Source organism: Equus quagga, chromosome 8, assembly GCF_021613505.1.
Source record: "Equus quagga isolate Etosha38 chromosome 8, UCLA_HA_Equagga_1.0, whole genome shotgun sequence".
In the NCBI taxonomy this organism is placed as follows: Eukaryota; Metazoa; Chordata; class Mammalia; order Perissodactyla; family Equidae; genus Equus; species Equus quagga.
Window position 1 is genome coordinate 115,341,599 of NC_060274.1, and position 14,123 is coordinate 115,355,721.

The window sequence follows — 14,123 nt, forward strand, 5'->3', positions numbered from 1 at the left end:
TGAAAGAAGTAGAGTGAGAATTGTGCAGCTCTATTGTGTTGCAAAGTTTTAGAAGAATAATAGTTATTATTATTAGCATAAGTTATGGCAAGAACCAGATGACCATGGACAAATCACTCACTCTTACAGTTTCTTAATCTATAAAATAAGAGATCAAATTAAATTTATTTTTTAACATAAATATTATATTTGCACATTATTCTTAAGAGGAAGTCGCCAAAAAGTTTTTTGAAACTAAAATAAATATAGTCCTATGATGTATTGAAGTGTATGTGAAGAATAAAGTGTCAAACAGGACATTCAGAAAATAAATGTTTGGTATTTTTCAATTAAAATTTATTAAAATGAACATTGCATGAAACAGATAGATAGATATATATATATATGTGTGTGTGTAACTCAATTACAAAAAGGTCCATGAATTTATCTAACGAATAGACAAGCAAGTCAGACTTCTTGACTTATAAGCAAGTCAGAATACTGATCTTACAGTTACCTTAGCGAATAAGGAATCAATAGAATAATGAGCGGATTAGTGAAATTATTTTGTTTAATTAAACTACATGAATAAACAACTGTATGAATGATGACCAAAAAAATTCTGTTAAAGAAAAGTATTATTGAAACAATTCCACTGATTAGGTAAATAGGAGTTGAATTGATAATATTAATTGTTGATCTTGTATTAATTCAACATTTTTTGAGCACCAGTTATACTTGAGGCAGTGAACTAGATAGTAGAGCTATAAAGACTAAGTCAAAACTCACTGTTTTTCTACTGAAGGAGGAAAATACATAGACAGTTGTATCAATCCGTGTCCTATGGGTCCAAGGTATGAACAGGGGATCTATGAAAATAGAAACCTGAAAGACTACTAACTACATGAAAACAAGTGCTCAGCCTCTCTAGTAATCAGAGAAATGCAAATTAAAACAAAAATCTACACTTTCTCTCTCTTGGATTGGCAAATCTTAGGAAGTTGCATAATAACAGTTGTTTAAAGGTTATTGAGAAACAGAACTTGCCTGATGACAGCAGGATCTGCTGCAGCCATCCAGGAGAACAACATGGCAGGAATCAGAAGGCTTATATCCATACCTTGGTTCAGTGGTCCCACCTCTGGGCACACATGATAGGGAAATTTATATGCAAGTCCAAGTTCTTATATCGTGTCATTTTACATTAGCAAATTAAGATCATAAGGGAAAAGAAAACCATTATATTTCCAGAGTTGCAGCCAAAGAAATAGTCTAAGCAATTCGAGCAAGTGCTAAAGGAGAGAAAGGATAACGGAACGTGAGAATTAGAAATGAAAAGAAGCAAAATATTGTTAAGATAAAAATAAGAGAAGGATCTTGCAAAGACTGGTGAGGATGTTGGTCATAGTCAAAGGAATGTGATTAACTTGGCTTTCCACTTGACTTTCAAAAGACTCTAACTCAAACAAACAAGCAAATAAAAATGACAGACAGAATAAATTGACACAAGCCGTGCTATGGAAGCAGAGTTGAGAAAAAATTGGCTAGGCCAAGAGTTATCAAAAGGGTTTCTTAGAGTTCATGATGCCTGCAGGCAAAATAGGGGGCACGGGTGAGAAATGTGAGGATGAAAGGATAAGAGGATGAAAAGAAGGTGCTTTAAGGCAGGAGACAAGCATATAAAATGGCATAAAGTCATAAAACACAATGATATGTTTGGAGAACTGCATATAATTGCTTTATATTTGGGATATTTAGGAAAGTGAGATACTTCTGGAAAGATGCAAGGAGGCAAGATTATAAATTTTATCAAGGACTTAATTATGTCAAGAATATCAGGAGGCAGGGCCTAACATAAGGAAATGGTAGTAAAAAAATAGGAACAAAGTATAAATTCAAACAATATTTAAGAGGTAGCATTGACAGGTCATGGTTACCCCTTGGCCGCTGGAAGTATGGATGAGGCAGAAGGTCAGGACATGGCTCAGAATTTTAACTTGAGCACTTAAGTGGTGATAACATGATTCACAGAGATGGTTAAAACAGGATATGGAGAATTTTGGAAGGAAATATGACAAGTTCCATTCAATCAAAATTACTCTCCTGACTAAACTCTTCAATGTTTCTCCATGACTTACGGACTAAAGTCAAACTTCCTATGTTTTCCATAAGGACTTTATGATGAGACCTCTACCTCTGTATACCTCTTCAGCCTTATGTTCAAATCGGTCGTGCTATGCTTTAATAAAACCAAGCTCCTTGTAATACCTGGTGAGGAGTTTAATAGTGAAGGAATATTTCCTCCTAAATTTAATACACAAGAGACACTGGGGATGTTCATGTGGTGGATGAAGACCAAGCCAACAGAGATAGGTTGTGGTGTACGAGGGTGGGACAATACATAATGAACCAAATTTTAAAAGAGATAAGAGAAGAGAGACTTTAGGAGTGTTTCCAAACATAGCTTATGGGTTCTAAATCAGGATGTCTGGAGTGAGCCTGAGAATCTGCATTTGCTTTCATTATACAAAGCTATGTTCATAATGAAAACATTAAACAGTACCCTGAAGCATATAATGTCAAAAGTAAATGACCCTTTTTAAGCTCCTTCCTCCTGGCCCTGTAGCTGACACCTCATGTATAATTTTGGAAGGCCAGCTGGTGAGTTGCATTCCGTTAACATCATTCCCCTGATTAAACTCTTCAATGTTTCCTCTGATCTGAAGATTAATATATATATAATCATCATTCTGAAAAAAACAGAATTAGATTCTCTAATATTCTGTGCCTTGCTTTGATCATATTATCTTCTAAGTTTCCACAACAATGCCAGAACACATATATCTACCTCTATCTTTTAAAGGCTGTGTACTATTCCATTGTAAGAGTATTCCATAACACATTTAACCAATCCTCTGTCAATGAATTGTTTTAATATTTCTAGGAGTTTTTTTTTTTGCTGTAACATTTGTGAATGAACATCCTTGAGTAAACTTCTTTGCACATTTTTATAACTATAGCTGAAATATAAATTTCTATATGTAGTATTCTTGAGACAAGTGTTTCTTCATTTTAAATTTTTAGAAATGTATATAAATTTTTATAGGTATAGATAAGTTGTCCTCCAAGGAGGTTACCCCAGTACTCCAACCAATAATGTCCAACAACTTTAACACTGTGAATGGGGAAATGGTTTCCATTGCTTGTGTTTGCATTTTTTTTCTCAGTCTAGATTAACAGACATCTTTGGGTGACTTGGATTGTCTTAAGGTACCTTAGACTGATGACTTAGGGACAGAATGATGGGTCATGGAAAGACTAAACCACCTCCTGTATCTCCACTAATGTGTTTGCATTTTCAAATTGTGAGGTTTATGAAAAACATAAACTTTCCATATGTTTAAAGTTATTAACATTTAATTTGCCTTTTATCTAACTAATATATCAATGTTTTAGCTTGTTAGTCTTCTCATCTTTCCTCATTTATTTTCAAAAATCTTTGATGTTAAGGAAATTAGGTAACTTTCCATTATGTGCTTTACAAATATTTTCCCAATTTTTATTTTTACTTTTATTTTTTCTATGCAAAAATTTCAAATAATTATGTAGCACTTCCATATATATTTCTTTATGGACTCTGAGCTTGGGGTCTTATTTATTAAAGCCAACCCCCTCCTAAGTCATAGCTTTTTAAGAATCCTTGAAGATAACTTGCTTTCTAAGCTGAATAACCTTTTTGTTTAAATGATATTTGTACTTTGAAGGTGCTTAGCAAATTATTTTCTACATGGATTTCAAGGGAAAACCACTGCCCCACTTGTATCTCTTTGTGATTAGAGGGACGTGAATGAATAGACATTTCTGAATTTTGAATGCCCAATAACTTCTCAACAATGCTTCCTTTTCGATTCACACAACTTGCATAGATTTTGTCAGTTTAGGCTAGTATTTCCTACAGATGCTGTGTCTCCAGAAACGTGTCATGACTCCTTTGATGAACTTTTAACTTTCTTTCCTATGTCTCTTATAAAAGATCACTCAATGGTTGCCTGACTTCAGTGTCATTATCTGAAAAATGATGATTATCTGTTTACTTAAACACAACCAAGATGGGTAGCAGAAAGTACACTGGGGTTTAATAATTGCTTCTTTACCCACCCATTGCTGCCACCAGAGCATATGCCTCTCAAAGGCAGGGACACTGTCTTAACGATCGCTGAATGCCCAGCATTTATGATAATGCCTAAGACAGAGAAATTGTGCAATAAGTATGTGAGGACAAAGTGAATGAGTGAATGATTGAACAAACTAAGGGTCGTAGTCTTCTCTCTATCATTGACTTGATATGTGACCTTACATAAGTTATTTAATCTTTCTGGGCTTCAGTTCCCTCTTCTGCCAAACAAATATAAATCCTAGCCTGACTGTACCAAAGATTTGGCAGGAAGAACAGTAACATAATAGACTTGGCAGTGATTTGAAAAATAAAACATTCAGAAAATTGGCATAATCATATCAATATGTATTTAATAAATAACTTCTTTTGCAGGATATGCAATATTGGAAGTGCTAACCATGTGACACTAACTACAAGTGTAAAATGGAGATCAGAGGAAAATAATAGTCATTGGGAGAAGTGTATTGGCTAATACAGTATTATTATTATCTTATCTTTATTATTATCATTTTCAGTATCATTATGGAAAACGCTTAGAGCTACCAGGTGGAAAGATGCTACTGACTATAAAAGTCACACATTCACTATAATAAGTTTTATGTTTTCTTTTGTATTTTGTCCTCCTACTGGCTTATTAATTTTTATGTCCATACCAGAAGCTCTTGATGCTTTGGAAAGTTTATGTATAATTTTGGTTTATTTAGTTCAATTCATCAATATTATGCTCAGTTAAATTGATTGATGACAGACAGATAGATAGATGATAGACAGACAGATAGACAGACAGATATTCATGTCTAGGTGTGGACACGTTCAGAATGTTATCAGACTTCAAATATATTGCTAGCCTGAAAGGATCTTTTGACCCTTCCATTTGAAGTTTTTGCCTTTTATGTGGAGAACTGGGGCAGGTAGGCACAATAAACATGTAGAGGAAGGAGGGAAGATTTTGGCCAAAGAAAATGAGGCTCAAAAGGAAAAAATCTGATATATTTTAAAGCAATGTTTGTATTACATTTGTTAATTTTATTCTATTTCTCTGCAGGTTTAAATGTTTATTTGGCTTCTTGGCTACTGATTAGAGAACACAAAATGAATAACTCAACAAACTCCTCTAACAATGGCCTGGCTCTGACCAGTCCTTATAAGACATTCGAAGTGGTGTTTATTGTCCTTGTGGCTGGATCCCTCAGTTTGGTGACCATTATCGGGAACATCCTGGTCATGGTCTCCATTAAAGTCAACCGCCACCTCCAGACTGTCAACAATTACTTTTTGTTCAGCTTGGCCTGTGCTGACCTCATCATTGGTGTTTTCTCCATGAACTTGTACACCCTCTACACTGTGATTGGCTACTGGCCTTTGGGACCTGTGGTGTGTGACCTTTGGCTAGCCCTGGACTATGTGGTCAGCAATGCCTCAGTGATGAATCTGCTTATCATCAGCTTTGACAGGTATTTCTGTGTCACGAAACCGCTCACCTACCCAGTCAAGCGCACCACGAAAATGGCAGGTATGATGATTGCAGCTGCCTGGGTCCTCTCCTTCATCCTCTGGGCTCCAGCCATTCTCTTCTGGCAGTTCATTGTAGGGGTGAGAACTGTGGAGGATGGGGAATGCTACATTCAGTTTTTTTCCAACGCTGCTGTTACTTTTGGTACTGCCATTGCAGCCTTCTATTTGCCTGTGATCATCATGACTGTGTTATACTGGCACATATCCCGAGCCAGCAAGAGCAGGATAAAGAAAGAGAAGAAGGAGCCTGTGGCCAACCAAGATCCAGTTTCTCCAAGTCTGATACAAGGAAGGATAGTGAAGCCAAACAACAATAACATGCCCAGCAGTGATGATGGTCTGGAGCACAACAAAATCCAGAATGGCAAGGCTACCAGAGATGCTGTGACTGAAAACTGTGTCCAGGGGGAGGAGAAAGAGAGCTCCAATGATTCCACCTCAGTCAGTGCTGTCGCCTCTAATATGAGAGAAGATGAAATAACCCAGGATGAAAACACAGTTTCTACTTCCCTGGGCCATTCCAAAGATGAGAACTCTAAGCAAACATGCATCAAGATTGTCACCAAGACCCAAAAAGGGGACTCGTGCACCCCAATTAATACCACTGTGGAGCTAGTTGGTTCTTCAGGTCAAAATGGAGATGAAAAACAGAACATCGTAGCTCGCAAGATTGTGAAAATGACTAAGCAGCCTGCAAAAAAGAAGCCTCCTCCTTCCCGGGAAAAGAAAGTGACCAGGACAATCTTGGCTATTCTGTTGGCTTTCATCATCACTTGGGCCCCATACAATGTCATGGTGCTCATTAACACCTTCTGTGCACCCTGCATCCCCAACACAGTATGGACAATTGGTTATTGGCTTTGTTACATCAATAGCACTATCAACCCTGCCTGTTACGCACTTTGTAATGCCACCTTCAAGAAGACCTTTAAACACCTTCTAATGTGTCATTACAAGAATATAGGCGCTACAAGGTAAAACATCTTTGTAAAGACAGAAGGTAGTCAAGGGGAGCTTGGAATGAAGAAAAGGGATAAAAGAGCTCCTAGTTTTAAAATCTCTGCCATTGCACTTTATAGTCTTATTATGGAATGTGCAATTAAGGAGCCCAAGAATGACACTCTTATGGTGCCTATGCTCCAATTTGAGAAACTTGCACCTTATAAACCCTAGCCTTTTAGGAGCAATGAGGCCATGAAAGAGATGTGTTGGAATTGTGGATTTAAGTAACGATCTGCGCTTTCTCGTTCTCTCTTGAAGAAGGGCTTTCGAATCTGCAATTTTATCTCTGCACAATGAGATTAATAACCTTGCTCCCTTTTTTTTTTGTTTTTTAAAAATTTCCCCGTGTTCCATATGAGGATGAAATGCCACAGTTACAAGCTAACATGGAGACTTAAACGTGAAGAAATAGACATACATTGGGGAAGTGAAGGAATAAAATCAAAAAAGGATGTAGAAATGGTCTCCAGAGTGTTAAGCATATATTATTATTTTGTTATGGTTTTATTTGGAGAAATGCAAAGTAACAAATGCCTATTTTTTTACCTTTCCCTTTTCTCACCACCAAAAGAAAAAGCAAACAAAAACAAAAAACCTGAGTAGATCACATCATTATTTTCTCATTATGGCATTGGTTTTGGCAGTTCCCCATTCTACATTGTGTAAGGGCAAAATCTGCAGGATTTTCACTAAATACAGCCAAAGACAGCCATGAAAATGGGCATTTCACCCTTTCCCACCTTGTCCTTTGCGTTCTTTGAGGGTATAAAAGCCTGTAAGGATTTAGTTCACTTATGATCCTCTATGTGAAATGTTTTCACCCATCTGGTTTTCTTCTAAACTAGCCTCTTATTTTAATAGAATAGCCTACCTAATACATAAACACGATTGAGAAACCAAGTCATTTTCTAAACTGAGATTTCGTCAAATTAAATAATGGTCATTCTAGTTGGAGAAAGTTTACTGAGGCCAGATGAATTTGAGATAAGAAAATAAAAGTTTGAAAGGGCATTCTCTTTCACCCTGAATCTGCCTGACCCATGTATGAAATGTTAACTTGTAAAACATGAACCCCTGGCCTTTGTCAGCAGGAAGAAGATGCTGCCTTATTCTTTTGGAATCCTAAATAGGATTAACATACTCACGTGTCACCCGTGACTTCTGGGTCAGTCCCAAGAGATTAAGACCTTCTCTTCAATGCCTGCTAAAGGATAGTATTTAATTTATAGTCAAGTCAGCTTGTGTATAACTATCCTATGACCAGTGCAGGGGGAAAAAAAGAGTAATTCAAAAACATTTACTGAAACCACATGTTCCATATTCCTCAAATTGTCAATTATCTCTAAAATTTTTTAACTTCAAAATTCTATCAATAGAGGTATAATAATCTTTGTGATAGAAATGTAGTTGATAACTAAACAGAAGCTAAATGAGCTCAGCAGAATCTGAAAAAAGAATGTAGGTGGCTCTACCTGCATCGCTTTTTAGCATTTGTCTAATTCTAGACCATAAAAAAGTCAGGTCAGGAACTATTACCTAAATGGTGGCTTTATAAAGAATCTTGCCCATGTAGAAACTTTTTATTTGGTACCCCAAATAAATATATGATTATATTGATTCACATTTAGCTAGTTATTTTTATCCCTCAACTTTTTTCTTATTACCTTTGTTATAATCTTCCAATCAGATTTTCTAAAGATGGCCCAATTAATAGAAATCAAATTTATAAAAGCCTTTTCAAATTTCATATTTTGCATTTTAGATTTATGGGCTTCATGATACCTTGACCAGTAATATCAATGTGATTTGCATGATGAATTTGTCAGTATTAGACCTTAGCATTTAATTAGAGTTATTTTGTGTCACTTGGCTTATTGATGGCATTTCAATTTTGAGAATTAAAAAAAAAAGCACAAGGTAAACTACAACAAAAAAGAATAGTTAGTAAGAAGCAAATTGCCAACAATATTTGTATGTAACTTATCCTACATAAAAATAATTTCTTGTTTGAATAACTTGTCACCCCCCCCAATCTTCTATGTGTGAACATACAGCATCAGTTCATAAAGATTACTCTATAATTACTTACATGTAAACTTACATTTTAAATCCATATTTATTTTTATTTTTATTTTCAAATCAATGTGTCACTTGAGTGGAGGAGACATCAAGCCAATGGACTCTTTGGTTTGCTGTAAACAAAACAACTGACTGGCTGAATATTTCACTTATTAACTTGTACCATTATGATGTAGATTCATCTTTAGTTGAGATGAACTCTTTGGATTCAAGGATTCAGGATTCTGGATTTGTTCTTTTTTTTATCTGCTGTAACAATCCAACTCACCATGAATCAAACTGGCTCTTACTGTCCATTTCTACTCTATCCTACCTTCCTTCCTTCTATTCTTGATCTTCACCTTAGCCACCATAACCTTATTGAAAGGGCAACCACCAAGCAGGAAAGAAAGGAATTGAATATAGACTGACATGTCATGGAAGCTTTGTCAACTGGAATCAGAAAAAAAGGAAAGAATACTGAAAATGGTAGATAGTTAAAAGGATATGGAGATTGTATTCAAAGTTTTGCGTTAACCGTTGCTGGATTTGTCTATTTCAGTGGCTGTCAACTAGGGACATTTAACAATGTGTGGAGACATTTTTGGTTGCCACGACTGGGGGTAGGGCTATTGGCATCTAGTGGATAGATGACAGAGATGCTGCTAAACAGCTCACAATGCACAGGATAGCCCCCCACAACTAATAATTATTTGGCTCATAATGTCAATAGTGCCAAGATTGAGAAACCCTGGTCTATTTTAAGAGATTCTAGAGCTTGCTTTGTATAAGTGGGAAAATAATCTTGTATCACTATTAGAATGTCAATGCAAACTGCTCACTTGTTTGAAAAAGGTAATGCTCACCAATCATGTATCAGACATACTGTCATCCATTGAGTTTGGCGTATTTGTAACTCACAGATTGGGAACACAGGACACATCTACATATACAAAGTCACCAGACCGTGCACATAGCACATTGTTTCCACCATCTTAATGTCCGATGATGATTGCCACAGAGTCCAGTCAAGTGAGGTTATAGTAGTTGGCCGTTAAAATGGTTGCAGTCAATATGGTAAGTTTCTATTGGAGCTGCCATTTTTCCTTTCAAAAACGTTAAGGGCCTCTTTCAGAAATAATGTAATTCATCTCCTTTGTTTTCACTGAAAAGGTGAATATCAGTCAAGAAATTCTGCTCTCCTCATAGCAATAATGTAAATATCCCAGAGTGGTCTTATTAGAAGAGGAGATTAAGAATGTGAAAAAGCCAGTTCATTTCTTGAAAAAAGAAATCATTGCCCTTTTATCAGTTCATTATTCAATTTAATGCTATCTCCCAAGTGTTAGGACAAAGTCACCAACATAACAAGTCACGTGGGATAAGTTTTCTGGTTTGAATGTGGAAGCTAGAGGTCCCACATTCTCCTGCTCTTTCTTCATTCACTGCTTTTTTGATCCGGAAAATCTGACACTGAGGGAGATGGGAGTTCAAAATGATGGCAAGACATACTTAGAAATGCAATCTACTTTTATTTTCTTCTACTTAGTTCATTGGTAGTTACCTTTTCTCCAGTTTGATAAGATCCCTTTCAACAACCACAGCACTGGTATTGCAAATAGATTAGGGAAGCACCCAAAGCTGGATGAACTGTGCAAAGTGTATTTTCAGCATGTATATACAATACCACGCCTCTTAAATATGCTTCTCTTAAAAGGGTGCACGCTGCAGCATGAACTGTGTGCATATTTAATGTGTCTTCCTGGAATATGCTGTATGCTTAATATACATATTCTATAAATAAAGTAATGAAATGTATAATAGAAATACATATTTCTGTATGCAAATAAATATATTATACACAAAAATCTTAATATGCTATATGGTATCTGTTGCTTCAGAGTAACAAGAGTAGATTTTATATGCCCAATTTTAAAAGAAAGTCATATTTGCTTTTGAAGGACGAGATTTAAGAAAACAGCTAAAATCCTACCCATAGTAATGTTAAACTGTTTTATAATCTTTGAAAGCATGGCACTGATTTTAAATGGCTCTTGGAGGAATATATTAATAAATCTTTGCTGGTGTCATCCCACGTGACAACAATGCTTTTTGCTCCTGTGCTCCTGACAGGCCTCTGACTAGAATCTTCCTGGCTGTGACTGTCCCAACAGCTGTGTTGATCTCACGTCTGATTGCCTGATGAGATTGCAACCAATTCATTGACACACAGCTTTCCTCTCCTCCAAATTAACTGATTTCTGTCAAATAAATAATCATACTGGGAGGAAAGGATGACCTTCAAAATGTTTTTCATTCTGAAAGGCAAGGTAAAAATTGTGCAAGCACTGTATTTTGTAAACCACTCTTTTCAGTTTGAGTCCAATACACCATCCCACACATTAAAAGCCAAACATTTTTAGTGTGGCATGATATTGCAAGTGTCTTCAAGAAATTATGAAATAGGTGGTTTATTTCTGAGTGTTCTACCTTTTCTCCACAGCATTTCTCTTCCTTTCCTTGTTGTTCCCTCCACTATGCACATTCCCCGACATTTTCTTTTGCCCATTAGCATGAGGTCTTTGTTAGCAAATATTGTTATGATATTGGTTAATAATAGGCACGTGATCCCAAGAGCTGTTTGCATTTTAATAGAAAAAGCATAAACACTGAACATTTGCAAGATTTCTATTACTCTTTAGATATCAGGGCTTGCAAGGGGATACACATTTTTCAATGAATTCTAGTTTTCTTCAAATTTTATGACATACACAGATGTCTATCTGCTTCCTAAATTTTACCTTTTCTGCCACGATTCCCCCCTGTGAATTGCTGTCCCTTATTTGAACCAAAATCATTTCTTGAAAAAAATTGAGCTTTCTATCAATTCTCATTTGTTTCTTATTGATCCAGCGAAATGTTCTCATTTCATTTTTTTAGAATTCGAATCGAATATTGCATCGATGAATTGTCCAATGCTCTTTCTGACTAGGTGGTTGCAGACACTGAGACAGGAAAAACATCTTGCCATCAACAAGGGAGAATTTTGTACTTCACAACATATATCAATCTTTTTCAGCCAAAAATAGAAGCAGGAAGTGTTAAGTTGTGGAACGTAGGTATTTATTAAACCGGTGACATTCTGGAAAATCTTTTCTTTGGCTTCCTAAACACACATTTAAACAGTAAGTCAAGGGAAACTGCAAAGAAAAAGAAGGCATCCGTCTTCTGTACTTGTACCATTTACCCAGCAGCTCATCTGAATCCTTAAATTATACTCTACAAAAAATGTGGCTATCTTTGGAGGTTTTGTTGAAGATTTTTTTTTTAAAAAAAAAGAAATACTCTTTTCAAGTTATTATTACAAAATAAAGGATGGTATTAGTGAATAAATTGTGTGTCTGTGTCCAGAAAGATTTACAATGGATTGCAGAGGTGGCTAATTTAAACATGGATAATAGTTGGACTATTTGTATAAAAAAAAAAGAAGTCATAATTCACTCTATCCTTAATTTTTTTTTCCAACATCGTAAGTCTTATTCTCCTTGCTGCCTGTTTGTAGAGCAGGTGCTTACATTTGTGATGGTGTGATTATCTTTAGTAGAGCCATATTGTATCACACCATATGTCAGTGATTCTCAAACTTTAGGCTGCGATAGGATCACCTGCAGATCGTTGGGCCCCATCTGTAGGTCTGAGGTGGGGCCTGAGATTGTGTTTCTAACAAGTTCCCCAGTGACCCTGATGCAGACCACACTTTGAGAACAACTGACTTTTATAGTCTAATGGAAATTTTCGCCAAAGCATTGTGATAATTAGCAAGACATTTATTATTGATGACAAAAACTTCACATTTAAAATACTACCCACAGGCAAGCAAAGTTTTTCTTAGACATAAATTTTGTTGCTTACTTACAAATAGGCTCCTTGTATTTTCTACCTCTCGGGAAACTTCTAGGCCCATGATCTGAACACCAGAGATTAAAAATAACCTTATTGATAAATTTACTTGAAGAACCATTAGCACATCAAAGTTTAAGATAACAAATAGAGCAGATGCTTGAATTCTATCTGCAATATCTTCAATAAAAGATACTTTAAACATACATTTTATTGATATCCTACATTATATATACTTGCATAGATCATGTATACAAACACATTCTCCTCATATGAGTATTCACAATGAATCTTTCCATTATTTCACTGTTTAAAATTAATGCTAAGTAAAAAATATTTGCATTTTAGAAGTAATTCTTCAACCTCTCCTTAATACACACACACATATATACAACCACACATCCTCAGGCACATAAACACCCAAATGCACACTCATACACACATGCACACACAAATAAATACAACACAGGCATGCATAAAAACACATACAAGTTTCACCATATATATCTTGATAGTCCCTAAAGGCATAACCTTTCTACTGCTTCCAAAAGCTTTGAGAACTCTGCTAGAGAAGACCTTGAACTCTCAGGTCAGCCAAGTGGTATTGAAGAAGAAATTCTACTGTCTCCTTTGTGCTCTGATCAGTAAACTGTAGAACTTTCTCACAGCTCCTAGGATCATGGGAGTTCCAGCTTTGTGTCTGCCACCAACACATCACGGTCATCTGAAGACCATCTCTTTGGTACATGCCAGTGATTACGTGAGTTATGGTGAGAAAATATACCTGAAATATATCATAACACCCAGAAGACATACTTATAATTACATATCTTCAGGATGGGTACCCCCAAGCACTATACAGCTAGCTATACAATATGGTGCTTTTAACATCAACATGACTATCTAGAGAGCCAACTACAAGAAAAAATTGATGATTTTTTAGCACATTCCTTTTGAAATCTGAGGTACAAGATGTCATTTAAAAGCCAGATATTCAATGGGCTGAATAAAACCATTTTATCTTTTTTCTCGACTTTATTGGGTAACTTAACCTACATAGAAATAATCATCTGAACAACTTTGTATTTAAGCAGAAAAAAAAATAACCATAAAGAATAAAATTAAGAAGGACACAGGAGCATAACTGCATGACATGCCAGTGAGGAAAAGAAAACATATCCCTAAGCTCTCTCAAAGAAATAACAATAAAGATTTAACAGATCTTTTCTTTTTTCAAGTTTTTTGCATTTTTCTGTGTGTTCACTTCTCTCATATCTTTTTAGTATTTTTGCTAAGGTCATTACTAATGTTTTTTTTTGTTTTTTTTTTTTTGTTTTTTTTTAAAGATTTTATTTTTTTCCTTTTTCTCCCCAAAGCCCCCCAGTACATAGTTGTATATTCTTCGTTGTGGGTCCTTCTAGTTGTGGCATGTGGGACACTGCCTCAGCATGGTTTGATGAGCAGTGCCATGTCCGCGCCCAGGATTCGAACC

The 14,123-nt window shown here is 35.8% G+C and overlaps 1 protein-coding gene across 1 annotated transcript in view; it reads left to right on the plus strand.

Moving 5' to 3' along the window:
* Nucleotides 1–6,649, plus strand: part of CHRM2 (cholinergic receptor muscarinic 2) — a 141,738-nt gene extending 135,089 nt beyond the window's left edge. Inside the window, exon 2 of the mRNA XM_046670540.1 lies at nucleotides 5,202–6,649. Within this exon, the coding sequence (XP_046526496.1) occupies nucleotides 5,249–6,649 (1,401 nt within the window). The 5' untranslated portion in view covers nucleotides 5,202–5,248. The remainder of the gene's footprint in view (nucleotides 1–5,201) is intronic.
* The last annotated feature ends 7,474 nt before the right edge of the window (nucleotides 6,650–14,123 follow it).